We start from the raw sequence: 24,999 nt of genomic DNA, 5'->3' as shown, positions 1-24,999 counted from the left end.
TGATACTCTGTTCCGATAAGCTGGTTTGCAAGGCAGATCTGTAGCAGTCTCTTCTTCATAGAATCCCAGACTGGTTTGGGTTGAAAAGGACCTTAAAGCTCATCCAGTTTCAACCCTCTGCCATGGGCAAGGACACCTTCCACTAGACCAGGTTGCTCCAAGCCCTGTGCAACCTGGCCTTGAACACTGCCAGGGATGGGGCAGCCACAGCTTCTCTAGGCACCCTGTGCCAGCGCCTCAGCACCCTCACAGGGAAGAACTTCTGCCTAAGAGCTCATCTCAATCTCCCCTCTGGCAGGTTAAAGCCATTCCCCCTTATCCTGTCCCTACAGGCCCTTGTCCAAAGCCCCTCTCCAGGTTTCTTGTAGCCCCTTTAGGCACTGGAAGCTGCTCTAAGGTCTCCCCAGAGTCTTCTCTTCTCCAAGCTGAACAGGCCCAGTTCTCTCTGCCTTCTGCCTTATGTTCCTTATTATTGAGCCTCTCGGTTTGTCTGAGGCTTGACAATGAACTTGTGCATGATGGTAAGCAATAGCCAAGGGAGTGCTGTCAAATTTGGCTTCTACTAAATAAGGGGAGTTTATCCTGTCACTTCTCTCTTCCATTCATCTAATCAACTTTTATAGTGTACTTGCTTTTATGTTCTGCTGTCCCTACTTGAGGGTGACTTGGAACAGATACTATTGTGCTTCTCTTCCTCCTGTAAGCAGTAATTTGAGGCAAGGAGTTGGTCACTGCTCTGCACTTGGTGCTATGGTGTCTCGAGTACCAAGGCTGTAAAAAACAGACTGTGATTTTCTGTAGCTGTGTCTAGTCCTAAAGCTAGTAGGTGGCAAACTGGTTTTTGAAACCTCAAGAGCATTTCCTCTGTAAGGCTGAATGTAGCATGGCTTGATGTCATGGGAGGTGTAGGGAGGAGGTGGAAAAGATCTACCTTAGAGGCAGTTTCCAAGTGAATTGTTTGTTCTTTTCCATCTGTCTTCAGAGACTCTTCAGCATAGTTCCTAAAAGTGAAAGCAGAGTCAGCCCTAGTGACTCGCTGCCCACCATAAAGGCTTACAGAGTGCTGCTGTTCCAGATACAACTGCATCTGCGCCCTGAAGTACAGTCCACTTCTGTTACAGCTCTTTGTGAGCAATCCCAACTGTTCCTGAGCCAAACATACCTAAGGGTGAGTTGATCAGAACCACTTGTTTTTAATTGTGCTTTAAGTTGTCGACCAGAAAAACCTAGGTTTCGCTTATCAGTTTTGATCTTGTCTTATGTCTATTTTTGTTCTTTAGGTAGGTTCTTACTCACTGCTAATCCATAAAATACAGCTTTTCCATTCTCGTTTTGATGAGAAGAGATTCACTGTGTTAACATTTTTGTAAGTTACAGAACAGCTTAATTCAGATTCTAAATCTGTAACCATTTTACTTTTTAGTATTATGTTACTAAAATGCCCTTAAATTATCTTGATTCATAGATCCATGCTTTTTTTTTTCCTTGAGAAGACATGTTTTGTGTTTAATGTAACTAGCTCTTTTTAAAAAATAATCCCCCAAACACCCTCAACCTTTTAAAGTCATTTGAACCTGTTGTGATCTTGCACAGTTCTGTTTAAGATCCATGCAATCTGTATTGGCTCCCTCACATGTACTTTTGACTGGCTGACTACGAAGCCAACAGTTGTGTTGGCTCAGATGGAAAGGCTCCTGAGCCTTGTGTCCCACCTCTTGTTGTGATCCAACTGCTTAGAGAGTAAGGCAAGCACATTGTGGTGCCAGAACTCTTCTAATGATCTGTGGTTTAGGAGTTTCTTGAACAAGTTGTCAAGATCTTGTAATTTTTTTTTTTTGCAATTAATATCCCTTGAGGGATTTTTTTCTTCCCTAGTTAGCCTTCAGTTAATTTCTTAATACAGAACCTTTCACTGTGCTAAAAGAAGATAATGTACTTCAAACTAGAGAAGAGTCTGAGAGCTTGTTTGCAGTGCTCTCCAGTGACAGCTGGACATCCAGAGACTTGCTCATATGACCAGTGTCTTGCTTCCCAAGTAATGTTGTTATGATCTTGTCCCTAATGACAGCCTTTCATATTTGAAAGCCTTTCTTTTAACTTCATGGTGCCACATGTGTACTGTTAAATAAATTATTTAATGATTGTAGAATAGTAATAACCTGTTACAGGATATTCACCATAAATTCTAGCTTAACTCAAGTTAAACTTGATTCTTAGAAGTATAAAATGTGCTTAGTCTTAAAAGTTACTTATTTATTCTGGCATGCCTGAAGTGCTTAAGTAGTGAAATGATATCTTTTGTAGGGCTTTATTTTAGGTGAGACTTTAATGATCTATAGAAATACACCCTATGGCTTGAAAAATCACTTCTGATGAAATGGGGGTCTGAATCTTTTTGCTCTTGCTAGCATTCTCAGTGTAATGGTTCGGAGGGACTGCCCTACAATCTCAGTTGCTTGTGGGCCTGTATTTGATCCAAACCATTTGAATAAAGAACAAAAGAATGATTGAATTAGTTCTTGTTCCCAAAAAGGGAAGATTGGTTTGACGCTAGATCTGAACAAGCATAAACCTGCACGGAAAACACCCCTTTCAAAATCCCAGTTAGATCTGTAGGCATTAAAATGGTGTCTGTAATTCCTGTTTATTTCAGGGTCGGTACTTGGTACTTCTCTGGGTAAGGATCCAGTTGATGTAGGTACATTCCAAAAGGCATGTTTATGTGCAGATGGACTAAACGGTTCACTGTTAAATCTACAGTTTGTTGAGATATGCCATAACTGTAAGTTCAGTTCTTTACAATTTTGGCTATTTTGTAGACTCTGTCTGGAAATGATACTGAATATTCCTCATGCGAAATGAGACCCTTGAGCGTTCAGCCTTTATTTGGATGGCCTAAGCAATATGTCTTTATAAAGGGTAAAGACCAAATGAAATTGGTTTGGTAATACTTAGTACTTAAAGGGTAGCAGTGTCCTAGATTTAAAGTGTGCTAGACACTGTGCTAGACAAAGTTGTTTCTCTGCATCCAAAAACCACGGAAGAAAGGGGAAATAATAGGTAGTATAGAAAGGAATGGTGTGGGGGTGAGAGCTACTTTACCCAGGGCACTTCCTCCTCCTCTTCCTTCCTTTCCCCCTCCCTGCAATAGATTTCAGGTACAAACTTCGTTTCTGAGGTGCTTTATCCACCAAGACTGATTCTGTTGACTAAAATAGGAATTCTTCTGCTATTCATTAGAAGTAGAAACACTGACTCTTGTTTTGGATTTGCTTTTTCAGACCTCCTTCTGGATGACCAATGTGTATTTTAACTGATCGTATCGGAAACTAAGTCTCTGACTTCCCATTCATTCCAGCTGGTAGCAACGCTTATAATGCAAAAAAATCACGATTCAGGATCACACAAACATTACTCTTAAAACTTTCTAGATGATTGTAGTTGCTTTGGTTGTGTTCTATGCTAGCAGAAGCCTTTTTCAAAGTTTACTGTTGACATTAGAGTACCACATTCCCCATTTACTGGGAGCCCTGGGGGCTGGCAATATGGGAAACTCATGTGTTTGCCACGATGACAGTGGAGCAGAAGACAATGTGGAATCTTGGAGTCAGCAAATGGAGAACAGTAGAGTACATGTACCTGAAGCAAGAAGCCACCCAAGGGACCCTGTCCGTCCACCCAGGAGGGGTCGAGGGCCTCATGAACCAAGAAGGAAAAAACAGAATGTGGATGGACTAGTACTTGACACATTGGCTGTAATTCGGACATTAGTAGATAAGTAAGTACCTCCTCAAGGAATAATCCAACATGAGTGAAAATGTTCTTATCTCCTCTCAAACTGTGGCTCCATCCTCTCACTGATCTATACCTGACCCTCCCTGAAGCAGCCGCATGTTTCCATCTGGAGGCTTAGGAGAGGAGCACCTTTCCTAGGTAATAGAAGTAGCTCCGAAGTGCACAGGTACAGACTCTTCCAAGGAGCTGAGAGCTTTCTCACAATTCCTGTATGGCCCTACACCCAGGTGGGATGAGGAGCGTGCTCAATGTTTCTTACCTGGCATAGATACACAGTTTAGGAAGCAACAAACACTCCAGAGTTTGGGAACTTCTGTCCTAAAAATTGGTTGTCATGCAAGTTTTTTGTTTTCAGGCTGTATTTACATTTCTTTGGAAATGGTTAAGCAAAACTGAGAGCTTTGATCTTTGTTAGCTTGTATAAACAGACTGAGGTTTTCTCTCTAGTTTTAAGTGACTGCATGTTGTGACTGTTCAACTCCTGATCCCAGTATTGTGTTCTTTGCATGCTCAAAGCATCTGTTAAGGGTGTGGGGGATATTTATGGTTTCATCATTTTTGTTTGTTTTGCATTGTTTTCTACAAAGCTTAAAAGGACCTTTCAAATGATGGGATAAGTTAGCTCATCACCTTTTGGATTAGGTGCAGGCTAGGAATTGGAAAGGCCAAAACAGAAGGAAAAGAACTATTCTAGCTTCACAGCTAGGGTTTGAGTTTAAGGTGGACGAGGCTCAGAATGTGAGCCTTGATTCATATATCTGCATTGTTACTTTGGAATGTGCCTGCAGAGTTTGCCTTCCTGCTGTAAAATGCTTTAAATGGAAATACCAGGATTTTTTTTTTTTCCCTGAACATTTAAATCTAAGGGGTTTGGTTTTTTTTAACAGGTTTTATTTTGTGGTCTGTCTTCAAATCATAAAGTTAAAACTGTTTTGAAAGCCTCTCCCTAATCTTGCATGCTTTCCCCTAAGTTCAGCTTTTTAAGCTGTTTCACAACACTTCATGCATAGTTGATCCTGTTCCTGTGGGTCTTGCAATCAGTTTTGTAATCTTGTAAGCGCTTTCCTATGCTACTGGGGGACAATAAGCAGTTATTTTGCTGATCCTGGAGTCCTGTTTCTGACAAATTCCTGAAGCTACTGTATTTCTTATTTAATACAGACTCCTATAACCACATGGGTTGGAAGGGACCTCTTGAAGCTCATCCACTCCAGCCTCCCGCTTAAAACCCACGTCTAGCAGGAGCAGGTGGCTCGCAATTTTACCCAGTCAAGTGTTGAACATCTTCAGGATATAGAGAATCCTCCACATCTTTGGGTCCCTATTCTAGTGTTTGACCATGCCCATGACTTAAATAGTAAATAGTTTTAAAAGTTGGAATTTCCCATGTTCTAATACACCCCTGTTGCATGCACCTCTGAAAAGTCTGTCTGTCCTCTCTGCTCTTTCCCATTACATAGTTGCAGACAGCAGTATGATTTCTTCTCCTTTCTACTACTCCCCCTCATGGATGAATGAACCTATTTCTCATAGCTTCTGCTTCTATGTCATGTTTTTCAGCCATCAACCGTCTTGGAAGCCCTCTGCTAGATTCATTCCTTTGATGTCTGGTCATGGGGAGCCCAAAAATGGGCTGTACTGGTATACTGGTTTCCCTCGTTTTCTATTAAGGCAGCTGGCAAGCCCCAGCTGGTTTTATAATGCAGCTAAATATTGCAAGCTCTTGCAGATAACACAAAGAGCTATGGTTATGAGTAACGGAGGGGACTGTTCATGAGGCAAACTCTCTAAATATGTCTGAAAAAAGTTTAAGGAGCTGTTCTGCTAGACTTGAAGCTAATGATAAGCCCTTCTTAGATCAAAAGGAATGTTCACTTAGAATAAAAAATTATGTCTGGAAGTCTTGGTTTTCAGTGTAGAATCATAGAATACTTAGGGTTGAAAAGGACCTTAAGATCATAGAATCATAGAATCATAGAATAGTTAAGGTTGGAAAGGACCTTAAGATCATCTAGTTCCAACCCCCCTGCCATGGACAGGGACTCCTCACCCTAGACCATGTGGCCCAAGGCTCTGTTCAACCTGGTCTTGAACACTGCCAGGGATGGAGCATTTACCACTTCCTTGGGCAACCTGTTCCAGTGCCTCACCACCTTCACAGTAAAGAACTTCTTCCTTATATCTAACCTGAACTTCCCCTGTTGAAGTTTGAACCTATTTCCTTGTCCTATCACTACAGTCCCTGATGAAGGTCCCTCCCCAGCATCTTTGTAGCCCCCTTCGGATGCTGGAAGGGTGCTCTGACGTCTCTGCACAGCCTTCTCTTCTCCAGGCTGAACAGCTCCAACTTTCTCAGCCTGTCTTCATACGGGAGGTGCTCCAGCCCCTTATCATCCTTGTGGCCCTCCGCTAGACTTGCTCCGACAGCTCCATGTCCTTCTTATGTTGAGGATACCAGAACTGCACACATTGCTGCAAGTGGGGTCTTAGAAGAGCAGAAGGGCAGGATCCCCTCCTTTGACCTGCTGCTCACGCTTCTTTTGATGCAGCTCAGGACACGGTTGACTTTCTGGGCTGTGAGTGCACACTGAGGCTGGCTCATATTCAGTATCTCATCGACCAGCACCCCCAAGTCCTTCTCTGCAGGGCTGCTCTGAATCTCTTCTTTGCCCAACCTGTAGCTGTGCCTGGGATTACCCCGACCCGGGTGTAGGACCTTGCATTTCACTTGGTTGAACTTCATGAGCTTGGCATTCATAGAATCATAGAATAGTAAGGGCTGGGAAGGACCTTAAGATCATCTAGTTCCAACCCCCCTGCCATGGGCAGGGACACATCCCACTAAACCATGTCGCCCAAGGCTCTGTCCAACCTGGCCTTGAACACCGCCAGGGATGGAGCATCCACAACCTCCCTGGGCAACCCATTCCAGTGCCTCACCACCCTCACTGTAAAGAACTTCTTCCTTATATCTAATCTAAACTTCCCCTGTTTAAGTTTGAAGCCATTACCCCTTGTCCTACCACTACAGTCCCTAAGGAAGAGTCCCTCCCCAGCATCCTTGTAGACCCCCTTCAGATACTGGAAGGCTGCTATGAGGTGTCCACACAGCCTTCTCTTCTCCAGGCTGAACAGCCTCAACTTTCTCAGCCTGTCTTCATACGGGAGGTGCTCCAGCCCCCTTATCATCCTCGTGGCCCTCCTCTGGACTTGCTCCAACAGCTCCATGTCCTTTTTATGTTGAGGACACCAGAACTGTATGCAGTACTCCAAGTGAGGTCTCACAAGAGCAGAGTAGAGGGGCAGGATCACCTCCTTTGACCTGCTGGTCACGCTTCTTTTGATGCAGCCCAGGATACGGTTGGCTTTCTGGGCTGTGAGTGCACACTGCCGGCTCATGTTAAGCTTCTCGTCAACCAACACCCCCAAGTCCTTCTCTGCAGGGCTGCTCTGAATCTCTTCTCTGCCCAGCCTGTAGCAGTGCCTGGGATTGCCCTGACCCAGGTGTAGGACCTTGCACTTGGCTTGGTTAAACTTCATAAGGTTGGCATCGGCCCACCTCACAAGCGTGTCAAGGTCCCTCTGGATGGCATCCCTTCCCTCCAGCGTATCAACCGAACCACACAGCTTGGTGTTGTCGGCAAACTTGCTGAGAGCGCTCTCAATCCCACTGTCCATGTCGCTGACAAAGATGTTGAACATGACCGGTCCCAACACCGATCCCTGAGGGACACCACTCGTTACTGTTTTCCAACTGGACATTGAGCCATTTACCACAACTCTTTGTGTGCGGCCATCGAGCCAGTTCTTTATCCACTGAGTGGTCCATCTATCAAATTGATGTCTCTCCAATTTAGAGACAAGGATGTCATGTGGGACAGTGTCAAACGCTTTGCACAAGTCCAGGTAGATGACGTCAACTGCTCTGCCCCTGTCCATCAGTTCCGTGGCTCCATCATAGAAGGCCACCAAATTGGTCAGGCAGGATTTCCCCTTAGTGAAGCCATGTTGGCTGTCACCAACCACCTCGTTGTTTTTCATGTGCCTTAGCATGTTTTCCAGGAGAAACTGTTCCAAGATTTTGCCAGGCACAGAGGTGAGACTGACTGGTCTGTAGTTCCCTGGGTCTTCCGCCTTCCCCTTCTCGAAACTGGGGGTTATATTACCCTTCTTCCAGTCATTGGGAACTTCACCTGACTGCCATGATTTTTCAAATATGTTGGGCAGTGGCTTAGCAACTTCATTCGCCAGCTCCTTCAGGACCTGTGGATGGATTTCATCAGGTCCCATGGACTTGTGCACGTTCAGGTTCTTAAGATGGTCTCAAACCTGATCCTCTCCTACAGTGGGCCTAAGGTCTTCATTCTCACAGTCCCTGCATCTGCCTTCCAAGACTTGGGTGTTGTGGCCAGAGCACTTGCTGGGGAAGGCTGAGGTAAAGAATTAATTGAGAACCTCAGCCTTCTCCAAATCCAGGGTAGCCAGTTCTCCCATTTCCTTCTGGAGAGGGCCCACTTTATTCTTAGACTTCCTTTTGGTGCAGCATACCTATAGAAGCCTTTCCTGTTATCCTCGACATCCCTGGCCAGACTCAATTCTAACTGTGCCTTAGGTTTCCTGACCTGGTTCCTAGCTTCCTGGACAATGTTCCTATATTCTTCCCAGGCAGCCTGTCCTCACTTCCACCTTTTATAAGCTTTTTTCCTTCTATGGATAGTTTTATTATCTGCATGATTAATCTGTGTTGAAATTTTCTAAAATTCATTGGTATTTCACATTTCTAATTTAATTTCAGAGCTGTGTGATAGAAATCGAGCATGGTACGTATCATTCTAAGCCTGGGATTAATCCGCAGTGCCCAAATAAAGCATTTAGTGCATGCTGCAGTGTATGATTTTTGTTCTTCTTACTGAATAGGATTTTGAGATCTTGCTTTAGGTACTCCCAGCAGTAGTGCATGCTCAGATGGATAGACCTAGCCATATTTCTTGTCCTTGCTTCAGTACTGAGTCTCAGGAACTGATCTAATTTGTACTCTTTATGGTTTTCATGTTGGAAAGGTGACTGGGTTAAATAGCTTCTGTTCAACTGCCTTACCTATGTCTTACAGTTCTTGTTACTGAGTTTGAAGTCTGTGATGCTCACAGGTGGCTTACATTTCAGTTTTGTAGGTGGTTTTTTTTTTGTTCTTTTTTAGTATTTATATATTTTGCAGAGAATTTCTGGGGGAAAGTATGTTTAAGCTGTGTCCCTTGTGCACTGCTCTTGGCTCACTTCACAACCTCTGATACAGTCTCTTGTTTCATACTCCAAGGAACCCTGCTAATGAGTAGCACTAAGTCTAAGGATTATGTTCAGCTTTTAGACATGCAGATATGGATGACCATTTTATTCATCAGCTATTGTAGATATGCAGATGTTGATTTTGAGCCAGAGAGAGGCTCCATTCCCATCTGTGTTTCAGATCTGAAAGTGGCATTAGCAGTCTGCAGCTTATGTAACTTCCTTTTGTTAAATACTGGAGTCATTTTCTGTCTGTGTATTATCATTTAGTGTATTATGTTGATGATTGTGCATAAATTTTGACCTGTGTAATATCTCTTTCAGTGACCAGGAGCCTCCTTATTCAATGATCACGTTGCATGAAATGGCAGAAACAGGTATCAAGGCATTGTGTTGGGCATTTCAGTTGTGATTCCAAAGAAAAAAAAAAACCAAAAACACCAACTCCCAAAAAAGCCACAACCCTCTTTTCTTTGCAAAGACAAATGTATGTGAACAGTATGAGTTACGATTTGATGTAGCTCTAGGGAGGTGGGATCCAAAATACAGTTCTACCCTTCAGAAGCTTCACTGAGCTCATTGCCTTTGCCTCAGCTTTGAACTCTATTAAGCTTCCCATGTGAACTCTCCAGAAGCAGCCAACAGATGGCCACAAACTCGTAACGGCATTAAACCGTAAGCCACAAGCCATGTCTGTCTGCAGCAAAACAGAGCCAACCTAGATGTGTATAGTAGACTGTTTAAACCCCTGTGCTGGCAAATAGTACATACTTTTTGTTTGGGGTTTTGCTGTGCTCACCTCTGCTTTATTGATGTAGTTGTTCCAATCCTGTCCCTAAGTTCTCCTGCATTATGAGCTGTGTCAGCAAGGGCTGTTTCATCTTTGTTACAGTTGGAGAAATTCTCCCAGCTCAAGATTTTTGTCTCTTGGTAGAGTTGCTACTGGTCTTAGGAAATATATTTCTAGATCATAATAAATTAACCTGATTAGATATTACAACACTTCAGTAAATGTTTTTCAGGGGAATGTGCAAACAAACTCAAACTCCAGTGTATTACCTATTTACTTGTCGCTGTTGAAGGGAGCACTAAGTCTCTTTAACCTCATTCTCTTATATGCAGATACAGACTGTCTATATTTTAACTTCGAAGGGAATTACTTTCTTGTAAATCCAAATCTGTTTACTTTATTAGTAGTTTAACATCTTATATGTGGATTATTGTATACTTGCAAATAGAGGCTCTTGTCTACTCATTAAGCAGTGAGAGCTGTTCCTTAGGAAAACACATTTTCTTTAGACCACCATGGGACAAGCTAATGCAGTTCCTCAGAGGCCCATGTCTTCCCACTTGAGGGAACTTGGGAAGAGTCCTCCAATTCTGGCTAGAAGAAATACTTCCTCAGTGTCGTCATGGATGCAGCATTTCACATTTAAGAGTTGACTTTGGACACTGAACTCTTGAGTATCACACTGGAACAAAGTGCTTGTCCATATTGGTCATGAGTGTTCCTTCCTAATACCAGTGGGAGCTTAAGGGTGCTCTGGCCTGGGCAAGACTGTTCTCCAAACAAGAGAGGGGTTCACTATTACCCAAGCTGCTGTAAACTTTTTTTCTCCTTGAATTTAAACTTCTAACCTACTGCCAACTAAGATATTGATGTAAAAGGTAAACTGTTGAGTTGTTCTTCAGTTTACATTTAGGGATGTATTTTGAACATTTCAGGATCGCAGTGATAATTCTGAGTGTTACTTCTGTTTTGTGGTTGACAGATGAAGGCTGGTTGGAAGTGGTCCAATCTTTAATTAGAGTTATTCCATTAGAAGATCCCCTGGGACCAGCTGTTATAATGCTGCTACTTGATGAATGTCCGCTGCCAACAAAAGTGAGTCTAAGGCAAATGTATTTACCTGTGGCTGAATTTCAGTTATTCGTGGTTGTCACACCCATGATAGCTCCTGAGAGGGTTTCACCAGTGATGCAAGACTGTGAGCTGTTCAGAAAATGGCTGTGACTTACAATTTGGAGTAATTTGTGGCAACTTGATATATAATTGCTACTTAATGCTAGAAGCTTGGGGGGGAAATGTGGTCCATGGAGAAGAACAAGAAGCCTTTGGTCTTTAGCTGCTTTTCCTGCTGTCCTCTCCTGCCTTGTGGTACATGCATGCTGTGCAGATGCCACGAAAGTAGTCCAAGTTCTGTCTTTCTGTTCTCCAGTTCTGGAAGCTGCACATTTACAAGTCCCTACTGAATTTGTTCCTGCCCTGTGCATAAGAAATACAACACCAGTGTGTGTTAAGTTAAACACATGAGGTGTTTTTAACTATGAAATATTTAGATAGAGTTTTGGCAAATTTGAATACTTTTCACTGACCATTTGTCCTGAGTTCGGCTGTAACAGTTATTTTTCTCCTTCTTAGTAGCTGGTGCAGTGCTGTGCTTTTGACTTTAGCCTGAGAACAGTGCCGATAACACACGGATGTTTTTAGTTGTTGCTAAGTAATGCTTACCCCGAACAAGGACTTTTCAGTATCATGCTCTGCCAGTGAGGAGGGGCACAGGAAGCCAGGAGGAAGCAGAGACAGGACACCTGACTCAAACTAGCCAAAGGGGTATTCCATACCACAGCATGTCATGCCCAGTACAGAAACTGGGGGAAGTTACCCGGAAGGCCCAGGTCGCTGCTCGGGTTGGGCTGGGTATCGGTCGCTCACTTCCCCCTTCTCCCCCCACTCCTGGAGGAATGGGGAGGAGAATCAAAAGAATGTAAATCCTATGGGTTGAGATAAGAACAGTCCAGTAACTAAGGTATAAAACAAAACTACTACTGCTACCACCAATAATAATAATGATAAGGGAAATAACAAGGGGAGAGAATATAAAACTAAAAGGGGAAAGGACAAACTGCAATAAACCCAAGAGATGCCCACTACAATTGCTCACCACCCACTGACCGATACCCAGCCCGACCCGAGCAGCGACCTGGGCCTTCCAGGTAACTCCCCCTGGTTTATATACTGGGCATGATGTGCTGTGGTATGGAATACCCCTCTGGCTAGTTTGGGTCAGGTGTCCTGTCTCTGCTCCCTCCTGGCTTCTTGTGCCCCTCCTCCCTGGCAGAGCATGAGACTGAAAAGTCCTTGATTGGGGTAAGCATTACTTAGCAACAACTAAACTATGGTGTGTTATCAGTGTTGTTCTCAGGCTAAAGTCGAAAACAAAGCACTGCACCAGCTACTAAGAAGGAGAAAAATAACTGTTAGAGCTGAACCCAGGACAGCTGCCTGTTTCTGGGGCACACAGAGCTTTTTATTCACATGGAATCTCTTTAAGGCACAAGGAGCTGCAGTTGTGGGATCTGCTGTTCACAGGCAGCCTGATAAAGTGTTTGCTGCTGTTCATTTTCTTTCTATTCAGGATAAGTTTTTCTTCTTAAGGGTTTTAAGTCAGTGCCCCACTTATGTTACAGCTGGAGAACAGCAGCAAGCTTCATTTCATTTTCTATTATTGTAGGCTATAAAGTTCATGAAGTTAAAATGGCAGTGTAGTAAACTGTTTATAAAGTCTTTAACTCAAAATAGTTGCTCTCTGTGACAGTTCTAATAATGGCTAAAAGCAGTATCAGTATGTCAAGAGTCTATTTTTAGTGAGGCTTTTCCATCCCAAGCCTGTGACTCAGTCATCCTTTCTCTGTTCTTTCCATTTAGTGTCAGTTCTGTTCATCAGTTCTGGTTTTGTGGCTTGTCTTTGAGGAACAGAACTACTTTTCAGTGTTATCATCTCTGTAAAGACCTCAGACTTGAACGCAGTAAACTGATTTGAGTGAGGCTCAGCACACAATTCAAAAAATCCATACGTATTCAACCTGAGCAGTACTCATTTGTTCTCCAAATGGCCTGCTGATGACATCAATATCAGCAGTTCTTCTATTTTAATTAGATCTTAGCCTGAGATTAGGCAGTTTCAATCTGACTCAGCTGAAACTTTCATGAAGTCTGGAAAGTTGAGGGGGATTTGGAACTTGGGGGGGGGGGGTGTGTGTGTAGGGTTCTCACTGTGGAGTACTTGTTCTGGCTCTAGATTAACCTCTAACTACTCTGAAAACAGAGGGTATTCTCTAGATCTATATCTTGAGTCTTATCCATACCATACTGCCTGAATGAAGCAAGTCAAAGCATGGCATTCAACTTCATCTGGATCTATGGGTGCATTCCTGGCATCCGGCATACGATAGATCATCTCTAGAATGGCTGATTCCCTCAGGGACTGGATGCCTTTCTCTATCGTGGTCCAGTTGGCTGAGCGACTCGTAATATCGTCTTTGTAGGGAAACCTTTCCTTCACAGCTGCCAGGAGCCGCCTCCAAAGACTTGAGGGCTCGCTTCTCTCTTGCAATCGCTTTGTCAATTCTTCCTTCCTTAGCAAGTGATCCCAGCTGCTTGGCTTCCCTACCTTCTAGTTCGTGACCGTCGGCCCCATTGTCCCAGCATCGGAGCAACCAGGTGACGATGTGCTCCCCTGGAAGACAGCTGAAATCTTTTCACATATTCCGCAGCTCGGTCGAGGTCCAGGATCGATGTTACCTCTTCTTCTTCTTCCTCTTCCTCTGATTCCTGTAGTAATAACTCTTGTTCAGATGCTGTTCCGTGTAGTAATGGCATTGGGTCTTCATCTTTCTTCACTTCACGGGTGTCCTGGGTTCAGCTATAGCAGTCATTTTTCTCCTTCTTAGTAGCTGGTGCAGTGCTGTGTTTTTTTAACTTTCAGCCTGGGAACAATGCTGATAACACCGATGTTTTTAGTTGTTGCAAAGTAATGTTTATTCCAACCAAGGACTTTCTCAGTCTCATGCTTTGCCAGGGAGGAGGGGAAGCCGGGAGGAAGCAAAGACAGGACACCTGACCCAAACTAGCCAAAGGGGTATTCCATACCACAGCACGTCATGCCCAGTATATAAACCGGGGGGAGTTACCCGGAAGGCCCAGATCACTGCTCGGGTCGGGCTGGGTATCGGTCGGCGGGTGGTGAGCAATTGTATCCTCTCCCCTTGTTATTTCACTAATCATTATTATCATTGGTGGTAGCAGTAGTGGTTTTGTATTATACCTTAGTTGCGGGACTGCTCTTATCTCAACCCGTGGGAGTTATGTTCTTCCGATTCTCCTCCCCATCCCTCCGGGAGCGGGGGGAGGAAGGGGGAGGAGTGAGTGAGCGGCTGTGTGGTTCTGAGTTACCGGCTGGGCTGAAACCGCGACAATGGGTTGCCCTTTGTGGCTCTCGTTTGCCTTTCCCCTTGCTTACAGGGGCAACCGATATTGGCACGGATTGGTCCTTTGGTTTATCTGCTGTGTCTGTCACTGGAGTTGGAGTGGCTGCAGTGTCTGTTGTCGGGGTTGGTGTAGCTGCTTTGCTTGGGGGTTGAGTAGCTGCGTTGTCTGTTTCTTTGCCATCAGATCCAGAGACATCTTTTTCCAGAGACGCTCTGTAGGCGTAGGCCAAGCCCCAGCAGGGTGCAGCAATTTGTCCCTCTGTGGTATTGCCAGGATGACAGCACACCTTGTTGAAGTGTTTTACTAGTTTTTCTGGGTTTCGCACTTCCTCAGGGGTGAAGTTCCAAAGTGCTGGAGGGGCCACTGGCCCAGGTGCTTGCCCATACTATCCCACACACCCTGCCACTCATGACTGTCCAGCCTTGGGGAAAATCTCTTGGTGGTTTGTTGTTTAACCCTAGATAAGACCTGAACCCAACCCTGCTTAGCTTCTGAGATCAGACAAAATAGGGCATTCTCAGGGTGGTATGACCATGGGTAAAACACATGCAACATGTGCAGCAACATGCTGATTCCCAGCAAAAGAAGCAGGATGGTTTCAAGGGTATCCAAAGGACATCCAAAATCTTTAGAATTCTCAACTGCTGCAGAAAATAGCCTGGTGGGGGAGCGGAGGGTGTGAGGGAATGTACCCTTCATAGGTTGACCCTCTGAGGGGAAAAAAAAGGATGTGTAATTGTTAACAATTCCCATTATATGCCTCCCAAAATATAGACATGATAGCCACACTGGGAACGCAAGCCAGACCACTTTCATGATCAATGATTCTATTGTATTACAAGTCATTGCTATGAAGTACAGCGAAACAAGAACCTTAGCCCAGGCCCCCCAGCCGATAAACACTAAAACAGCAAATACTGGCAGTAAGTAAGGTACAACATGCTGAAACTCTGATATCAAGTGCAACAACTCTGAGAGCCAATAAATCAACATTGTGACGAGTGACTATTAATCCGGAACAATGAATGCTTATCACAAATACGATTAGACACACTCTGGTCAGATTTGTCATTATCTCAACCCTTCATGCCCCACGTTGGGCACCAGAAAGAACTGTCGTGGTTTAAGCCCAGCCAGTGACTCAGAACCACATAGTCACTCACTCACTCCCCTCCTTCTTCCCCCTCCTGCTTCCAGAGGGATAGGGAGGAGAATCTAAAGAATGTAAACCCCACAGATTGAGATAAGAACAGTCCAGTAACTAAGGTATAATACAAAACCACTACTACCACCACCAATAATAATAATGATAAGGGAAATAATGAGGGGAGAGAATGTAAAACTAAAAGGGGAAAAGGAAAAGAAAATAACGAACGCAAGTGATGCCCAATACAATTGCTCAGCACCTGCCGACCGATACCTAGCCCGACCCGAGCAGCAATCTGGGCCTTCCGGCTAACTCCCCCCAGTTTCTATACTGAGCATGATGTGCTGTGGTATGGAATACCCCTTTGGCTACTTTGGGTCAGGTGTCCTGTCTCTGCTTCCTCCCAGCTTCCCGTGCCCCTTCTCATGGGCAGAGCATGAGTCTAAAAGTCCTTGATCGGAGTAACCATTACTTAGCAACAACTAAAACCATCGGTGCATTATCACCACCATTCTCAGGCTAAAGTCGAAAACAGCACTGCACCAGCTACTAAGAAGGAGGAAAATAACTGCTACAGCTGAACCCAGGACAATTGCCCTCATTGGTGACTTCCTAAATATTAGTGTGGCTACAGAAAGCCACTTATGCTCTCAAGAATATCGTTTATGACATGCTGCAAAGCTGACAGCTTCCTAAATTTATTATGGGGATTGTGGGCTCTTTTTTGGGGAGCTCATCTCTTCAGTCCTGAATTCTAAAGTCTGAAACTGCCCTTTTAGTTTGGAAAGGGTGTGAGTTTTAGGACACTGGAAAGAGAGTAGATGGTGTGCCAGTTGTGCTGGTTGGTAGTTTGTTTTTTTCTACTAGTCTAGTTCCTATTGCTATAGGTAGGTCACTTGTCTATGTCCAGAGTGTCCCGAGTTGTTGATCACACCAATGACCAATTTGGTGTTAATTGTGAAGTTACAACTCTTGATTATGTTGAACTTTTCTTCCCATCTGTTCTGTATTACCTTCTTATCTTAAAAGATAACCATCCTGTGCTGTCCATGATGTGATGCTGACTTTAGTAATATAGTATAAAAATAATTGGTTGTACTATATTGAGTTAGGGGGAAAATTGTATCTGACACTGATGATGAGACTTCTGATTTTTCTTTTTCAGGATGCATTACAGAAGTTAACTGAAATATTAAACTTAAGTGGAGCTGCTGCTTGCCAGGATGCTTGTCACCCTGCCAAACACCGGAATATAGCGGCAGTGCTGGGCTGCTTAGCAGAGAAGTTAGCAGGTAAAGCTGTGGGATTCTTCAGGAAGCTTGCACTTGGCTCACTGAGGCACCATCTGCTGTAGCACCCACGCTGCAGACGAGTTCAGAAATGTTGTCTTAGAACTGAATAATGTTTCACATCAAGGGGAGACCTTGTGTGACAATCTACTGTGTGATTAAAACATTGAGCACTCCCTAGCTTGGGTCTGAATGAGCCGTTCACAATCCCACATACTTGAAAAGCATCAAATCCTTCTGATGCATGGTTAATGATTGTGGATCAGTGTTTGTTTATGGTATATTGCCTTAGTACTGGTCACCAGTCTCTTCTGTGGACCTACTCTGGCCATGTGTGATTTACTGAGAACACATAGTTCTTTTGCCAGTAGGCAGGAGTATCAAATTAGTAGACTTGGAAGCTGTAGAGAAACAAAAAATATGGGGTTTTTTTCTGCTAAACATGTATTGTTCTATTGCAGGTCACAGAAAAGATTCTCTCTTCTATGTTACTTAAAAGAAAATTGCTGGGATTCTATTTTAAGGTGTCTTCTCATATAGAAATTTTTATTCCTTGCCATTTCTAGTACCCTGCTGGAAACTGATGATTTAGTTACCTTCCTGCCGATGGTTGGTTTTATATCTAGTTTTTTGGTCCTTTTCTGAAAGTGGACAGGAAAAGGAAGAAAAAGTGGTTGTGTGGTATCACCTAATGGTTATTAGAAAAATTCAGTGTTTCTGTCAAAAAAAAAGTAAAGAACAAGGGCAGGAAGCTTTTTCATACTATAATACTTCTACCCTGTTATAGAATCATAGAATAGTTAGGGTTGGAAAGGACCTTAAGATCATCTAGTTCCAACCCCCCTGCCATGGACAGGGACTACTCACCCTAGACCATGTCGCCCAAGGCTCTGTCCAACCTGGCCTTGAACACTGCCAGGGATGGAGCATTTACCACTTCCTTGGGCAACCTGTTCCAGTGCCTCACCACCTTCGCAGTAAAGAACTTCTTCCTTATATCTAACCTAAACTTCCCCTGTTTAAGTTTGAAGCCATTACCCCTTGTCCTATCACTAAGTCAAAATTAGATACTGTCTCTACTTTCATTTTAGTGGACAGAGATCTTGCTGTATCAGCTCAGGCAGCAAATCTGTTAATGCTGTGTTGGAACTCACTGCAATTTGAGTTTGTAGATGCCAGAATTGGGTTCCCTTGTACCTCTCTCTTGATTAAGCACACAGTATTTCAGGGCTTTTTTTTTATTTTTAAATTGGCTGCTTGCTATGATGCTGCTGCAAATTGTATCATTAACTATCAGGTAGGCTACATTAGATGCTCAGTTTTACTTATTTTGGGCTACTGATCAATGGAGCTAATCTTTATACATTGATTCTGGAAGTAAAAGGGAGCCAGTCTCTTTTCAAAAGTAATGAGCATGAAAATAATAAGCAGAGGCTGGTGGAGTCTTACTTCAAAATCTCAGAAGTGTGGCTAGAACTCTACCCATTTACAGCAGGTAAACTGAATATGTTTGTAATTTGCCAATAACTGCATAATTATTAAATGTGTACCAAATATTTGACTGGGAGCAACGATAATTGTTCTACATACATTGGGACTTGGACCTGCTCAAGCGAGTCCAGAGGAGGCCACAAGGATGCTCTGAGGGCTGGAGCAGCTCTGCTCTGGAGAAAGGCTGAGAGAGCTGGGCTGGTTCAGCCTGGAGAAGAGAAGGCTCCGAGGAGACCTTAGAGCAACTCCCAGTGACTAAAGGGGCTACAAGAAACCTGGAGAGGGGCTTTGGACAAGGGCCTGTAGGGACAGGACAAGGGGGAATGGTTTTAACCTGCCAGAGGGGAGATTGAGGTGAGCTCTTAGGCAGAAGTTCTTCCCTGTGAGGGTGCTGAGGCACTGGCACAGGGTGCCCAGAGAAGCTGTGGCTGCCCCATCCCTGGCAATGTTCAAGGCCAGGTTGGACACAGGGGCTTGGAGCAACCTGGTCTAGTGGAAAGTGTCCCTGCCCATGGCAGGGGGTTGGAACTGGATGAGCTTTAAGGTCCCTTCCAACGCAAACCATTCAAGGATTCTGCTTTGCTGAGAAGTTCTTGTTCTTTAGTTTTTGTCTTGTGTTTAAAAGATCTGTGCAATGATGAGTATATGGTAGTTCCCATGGATGTGTTTAACTTTTAATCTCCTTGTAGGTCCTGCGAGCATAGGCTTACTCAGCCCAGGCATATTGGAATATTTACTTCACAGCCTGGTAAGTGTCTTCCATCTTTTTGTATGTATCCATCCATAGCAATTATGATGCATTTTTTTGTTATTATTGTGAAAAGTTAGGGTCATATTTGGTAAATACTGGTAATATATGTTACAAAATGTTGAGATTCCAGAGAGTCTCTAGGATCTCCATCCTTGGAGATAATTAGAAGTCACTAGGACAAGGCACTGAGCAGCCTGATCTCAAACCAGTTCTCCACAGGAGGCTGAAGAGGAGCTGTGGAGTTCCCCTTCAACCTAAAGCATTCTGTGACAGACTAGCAGCTTCTCCTGCCCATCTGTGCTAGGTATATATTAAATAACTTTTCTTCCTGCCCATGTTTAGAACTTCCAGTCCCATCCGACAGTGATGCTTTTTGCACTAATAGCACTGGAGAAGTTTGCACAAACAAGTAAGTATTAGCCTGATACTGCTCTTAACAGCCATACTATGCTTCTACTGTAACTTGGGAGCATGAGAGGCTGGGTTGGTGTAAACACAAATATGGAAGAGAAATGTTTGTCCACTTAGACAAGAAATATTTATTGCTTTAGTGACATCCCTCTACCCCTGCAAACTCTTGAGATATTTGCTGAAACTCAGCACAGTCCTTCCCAGTTGGAAATTGCTGTAGAAGGACTCATGCCATGAGGCCTTTGTCACTGAAATAAATCTATTACAGGTAGAGAACAGCTATGATGGGTATTTGCAGGCAGGAAAAAATACTTATTGCTTTAACGACACCCCACCCACAAACCATTAAGAGATTTGTGGAAACTCAGTCCTTCTCAGCTTCAAAATTGCTGCATAAAGACTTATGACATGAGACCTTTGTTATTTGAAAGGAAATAAATCTCTATTAGAGAGATGAAGAACAGCTGTGATATAATAGTCTCTTGATGAAGCTCTGTGCTGGGGAGTGGTATATCGGAGTGCGAAGTTAATGCACGTCTGCTTGGGGAAAGAAATTCATGCTGTTTGTAATACTGAAGTTTAAAGGGGGGGTTCTACTGCATTTGTAGAATGATACTATTTTTAACTGAACTTGTCACTAGTTTATAGCATTTATTCTTTTTGCTGTCATTGCAGGTGAAAATAAAATGACAGTTTCTCAATCATGCATTAGCGACCAACTGATCCTGCTTGAGAAATGGACAGATAATCCAGACTATTTAAAACGCCAGGTTGGGTTCTGTGCCCAGTGGAGTTTAGACAATCTGTGTAGGTATAAGAAAGGGATGGATTCAGTATATAAACCGGGGGGAGTCACCCGGAAGGCCCAGATCGCTGCTCGGGTCGGGCTGGGTATCAGTCGGCGGGTGGTGAGCAATTGTACTGGGCATCACTTGTGTTCATTGTTTTCTTTTCTTATTCCCCTTTTACTTTTATATTCTCTCCCCTTATTATTTCCCTTGTCGTTATTATTATTGGTGGTAGCAGTAGTGGTTTTGTATTATACCTTAGTTACTGGACTGTTCTCATCTCAACCCGTGGGGTTTACATTCTTTTGATTCTCCTCCCCATCCCTCCAGGAGCAGGAGGGGGAAGAAGGCGGGGAGTGAGCAAGCGTCTGTGTGGTTCTGAGTTACCGGCTGGGCTTAAACCACGACAGTTCTTTCTGGTGCCCAACATGGGGCATGAAGGGTTGAGATAATGACAGATCTGACCAGAGTGTGTCTAATCGTATTTGTGATAAGCATTCATTGTTCCGGATTAATAGTCACTCGTCACAATGTTGATTTATTGGCTCTCAGAGTTGTTGCGCTTGGTCTGAGTTTCAGCATGTCATGCATTACTTGCAGCCAGTATTTGCTGTTTTAGTGTTTATTGGCTGGGGAGCCTGGGCTACGGTTCTCGTTTTGTTGTACTTCATGGTAATGACTTGTAATACAATAGAATCATTGATCATGAAAGTGGTCTGGCTTGCGTTCCCAGTGTGGCTATCATGTCTATATTTTGGGAGGCATATAATGGGAATTGTTAACAATTACACATCCTTTTTTTCCCCTTGGAGGGTCAACCTATGAAGGGGGCATCCCCTCGCACACTCCGCTCCCCCACCAGGCTATTTACTGCAGCAATTGAGAATTCCAAAGGTTTTGGATGTCCATTGGATACCCTTGAAACCAGCCTGCTGCTTTTCCTGGGAATCAGCATGTTGCTGCACATGTTGCATGTGTTTTACCCATGGCCATAACCACCTTGGGAACGCCCTTTTTCATCGGATGTCGGAAGCTAAGCAGGGTTGGGCTCGGGTCTTGTCTAAGGTTGAACAGCAATTGAAGAATACCACCAAGAGATCTTCCCCGATGTTGGACAGTCATGAGTGGCAGGGTGTGTGGGATCGTATGGGCAAGCACTTAAGCCATTTGGCCCCTCCATTGCTTTGGAACTTCACTCCTGAACAAATGCGGAATCCAGAAAAATTAGTAGAAAAGTTAGAAAAGGTGTGCTGTTGTCCTGGCAATACCAGAGAGGGACAAATCATTGCAACGTGCTGGGGCTTGGCCTACGCCTACAGAGGCCTACTCACACTGTCCAGTAACCTCATGGGAAAAAGATGTCTCTGGATCTGGTGGCAAAGAAACACACGATGCAGCTGCTCCATCCCAAGCAACAAGCACAGCAGCTACTCCAACTCTGACAACAAACACTGCAGATACTCCAACCACAGTGACAGACACTGCAGCTGAACCAAAACGACAATCCATGCCAATATCGGTTGCCCCTGTAAGCAAGGGGAAAAGCAAATGAGAGCCACAAAGAGCAACTCGTGCAGTGAAGAAAGATGAAGACCCAATGCACATACTACAGGGGACGGCATCTGAATGAGAGGAATTACTAGAGGAATCGGAGGAAGAGGTAACTTCTCAATCCCGGACCTTGACTGAGCTGTGGAATATGGAAAAAGAGCACATCGTCACCTGGTTGCTCCGATGCTGGGACAATGGTGTTGACAGTCATGAACTAGAAGGTAGGGAAGCCAAGCAGCTGGGATCACTTCCTAGGGAAGGGGGAATTGACAAAGTGATCGCAAAAGAGAAATGAGCCCTCAGCCTTTGGAGGTGGCTCCTGGCAACTGTGAAGGAAAGGTTTCCCTACAAGGACGATGTTATGTGTTGCTCAGCCAAGTGGACCACGATAGAGAGAGGCTTCCAGTACCTGAGGGAATTAGCTGTTACAGAGATGATCTATCGTAGGCCGGATGCCCAGAACACATCCGTAGATCCAGATGAAGTTGAATGTACACAACCCATGTGGCAGAAATTTACACGGACTGTGCCGTCATCATATGCCCACTCATGGGCATCAATGACCTGGACGGAAGCAGCAGCACCAACAGTGAATGAAGTGACTTGTCAACTCCGAGAGTTCGAAGACAATTTCACCCCTTCCATCATTTCAGCTATGGAAAAACTCCTGAACCAGGAGTTGAAACAATTGAGAGACGCTCTATCCAGCTCCCCACGTGTACCAACCCACGTCTCAGCTACTAATAGAAGGCGCCCTATTGCCCAAGAGACAAGATATAGGAGGTACAGGCCAGGGGCCACCCTATGGATTTATCTGCAGGATCACAGAGAAGACATGACGAACTGGGATGGAAAACCTACCTCAGTTCTGGAGGAATGGGTGCGTGAACTGAAGAGGAAAAAAAATGATCAATGATGATCCTCCCAAGAAAGTTGCTGCTCCAGTCTCTGGTGAGCAGTTTCCCAGATGGAGTGGAAGAGCTGATTTTACTCCAGCTCCTGTAATAAGGAATACTAATCCCTTTCTACAAGACATAAGTGGAGAATCTTATGATCACTATTAGAGGGGCCCTGCCTCCAGCCGGGTGGAGGAGAGGGATAATCGGGTTTACTGGACTGTGTGGATCAGATGGCCTGGCACATCAGTCCCACAGGAGTATAAGGCTCTAGTAGATACCAGTGCACAGTGTACCCTGATGCCATCAAAGTATCGAGGGGTGGAACCCATTTATATTTCTGGAGTGAGAGGAGGATCCCAAGAGTTAACTGTACTGGAGGCTGAAATCACCCTAACTGGGAAGGATTGGCAAAACCACCCTATTGTGACTGATCCAGGGGCTCCATGCATCTTTGGCATAGACTATCTCAGGAGAGGGTACTTCAAAGACCCAAAAAGGTACCGATGGGCTTTTGGTATAGCTTCCTTGGAGACAGAGGAAATTAAGCAGCTGTCCACCTTGTCCGGTCTCTCAGAGGATCCTTCTGTTGTGGGGTTGCTGAAGGTCGAAGAACAACAAGTGCCAATTGTGACCACAACAGTGCACCGGCGGCAATATCACACCAACCGAGACTCCCTGATTCCCATCCATAAGCTGATCCGCAGACTGGAGAGCCAAGGAGTGATCAGCAGGACCCGCTCACCCTTTAATAGCCCCATATGGCCAGTGCAAAAGTCTAATGGAGAGTAGAGACTAACGGTAGACTATCGTGGCCTGAACGAAGTCACACCACCATTGAGTGCTGCCGTACCGGACATGCTAGAACTTCAACATGAACTGGAGTCAAAGGCAGCCAAGTGGGATGCAACAGTTGATATTGCCAATGCATTTTTCTCAATCCCTTTGGCAGCAGAGTGCAGGCCACAGTTTGCTTTTACTTGGAGGGACGTCCAGTACACTTGGAACCGACTGCCCCAGGGGTGGAAACACAGCCCTACCATCTGCCATGGATTGATCCAGACTGCACTGGAACAGGGGCAAGCTCCAGAACACCTGCAATACATTGATGACATCATCGTGTGGGGTGATACAGCAGAAGAATTTTTTGAGAAAGGGAGGAAGATAATCCAAATCCTGCTGAAGGCCGGTTTTGCCATAAAACGGAATAAGGTCAAGGGACCTGCACAGGAGATTGAATTTTTGGGAATAAAATGGCAAGATGGACGTCACCAGATCAACAAGATCACAGCAATGCCTTCAGCAACTAATAAGAAAGAAACACAAGCTTTCTTAGGTGTTGTGGGGTTCTGAAGAATGCACATCCCAAATTGCTTTCTGATTGTAAGCCCTCTCTATCACGTGAAGAATGATTTCAAATGGGGCCCTGATCAACAACAATCCTTGGAACAAATTAAATGAGAAATAGTTCATGCAGTAGCCCTTGGACAAGTCTGGACTGGGCCAGATGTGAAAAGCATGCTTTACACCACAGCCGGGGAAAATGGTCCTACCTGGATCCTCTGGCAGAAAGCTCCAGGGGAGACTCGAGGTCAACCCCTCAGCTTTTGGAGTTGGGGATACAGGTGATCTGGGGCCGGCTATACTCTGACTGAAGAAGAGATACTGGCAGCCTATGAAGGGGTTTGAGCTGCTTCAGAAGGGATTGGCACCGAAGCACAGCTCCTCCTGGCATCCCGGTTGCCTGTGCTGGGCTGGATGTTCAAAGGCAGGGTCTCCTCTACACATCATGCAACTGATGCTACATGGAGTAAGTGGGTTGCACTGATTACACAACGAGCTCAAATAGGAAATCCCAGTCGTCCAGGAATTCTAGAAGTCATCGTGGACTGGCCAGAGGGCAAAGATTTTGGGATGTCACCAGAAGAGGAGGTGATGCGTGCTGAAGAGGCCCCACCATATAATGAACTGTCAGAGAGTGAAAAGCAATATGCCTTGTTTACTGATGGGTCCTGCCATATTGTGGGAAAGCATCAGAGATGGAAGGCAGCTGTGTGGAGTCCCCTGTGACAAGTTGCAGAAACTGCTGAAGGAGAGGGTGAATCGAGTGAGATTGCAGAGGTGAAAGCCATCCAGCTGGCCTTGGACATTGCCTAATGAGAAACATGGCCAGTACTTTATACTGACTCATGGATGGTGGCAAATGCCCTGTGGGGGTGGTTTCAGAAATGGAAGCAGAGCAACTGGCAACACAGAAGTAAACCCATCTGAGCTGCTGCATTTTGGCAAGATATCGCCGCCCGGGTGCAGAACCTGGTGGTGAAG

The 24,999-nt window shown here is 44.6% G+C and overlaps 1 protein-coding gene across 2 annotated transcripts in view; it reads left to right on the top strand.

Moving 5' to 3' along the window:
- The first annotated feature begins 988 nt into the window (after positions 1–988).
- LOC115619201 (RING finger and SPRY domain-containing protein 1-like) overlaps positions 989–24,999 on the top strand; it is a 42,479-nt gene continuing 18,468 nt past the window's right edge. The window contains exons 1-8 of one of the 2 annotated variants that reach the window (XM_030511240.1): positions 989–1,168; positions 3,282–3,778; positions 9,403–9,455; positions 10,851–10,963; positions 16,663–16,789; positions 18,967–19,025; positions 19,371–19,437; positions 20,115–20,246. In XM_030511240.1, the coding sequence (XP_030367100.1) occupies positions 3,432–3,778; positions 9,403–9,455; positions 10,851–10,963; positions 16,663–16,789; positions 18,967–19,025; positions 19,371–19,437; positions 20,115–20,246 (898 nt within the window). In that variant the 5' untranslated portion in view covers positions 989–1,168; positions 3,282–3,431. Of the gene's footprint in view, positions 1,169–2,992; positions 3,779–9,402; positions 9,456–10,850; positions 10,964–16,662; positions 16,790–18,966; positions 19,026–19,370; positions 19,438–20,114; positions 20,247–24,999 lie in introns of those variants that run through there. The other variant, XM_030511241.1, reaches the window with a different exon arrangement.

The sequence above is a fragment of the Strigops habroptila genome, chromosome W, assembly GCF_004027225.2.
Source record: "Strigops habroptila isolate Jane chromosome W, bStrHab1.2.pri, whole genome shotgun sequence".
Taxonomy (NCBI): domain Eukaryota; kingdom Metazoa; phylum Chordata; class Aves; order Psittaciformes; family Psittacidae; genus Strigops; species Strigops habroptila.
Note: the sequence above shows the minus strand (reverse complement) of the source record. Positions and strands in the feature narration are given on the sequence as shown.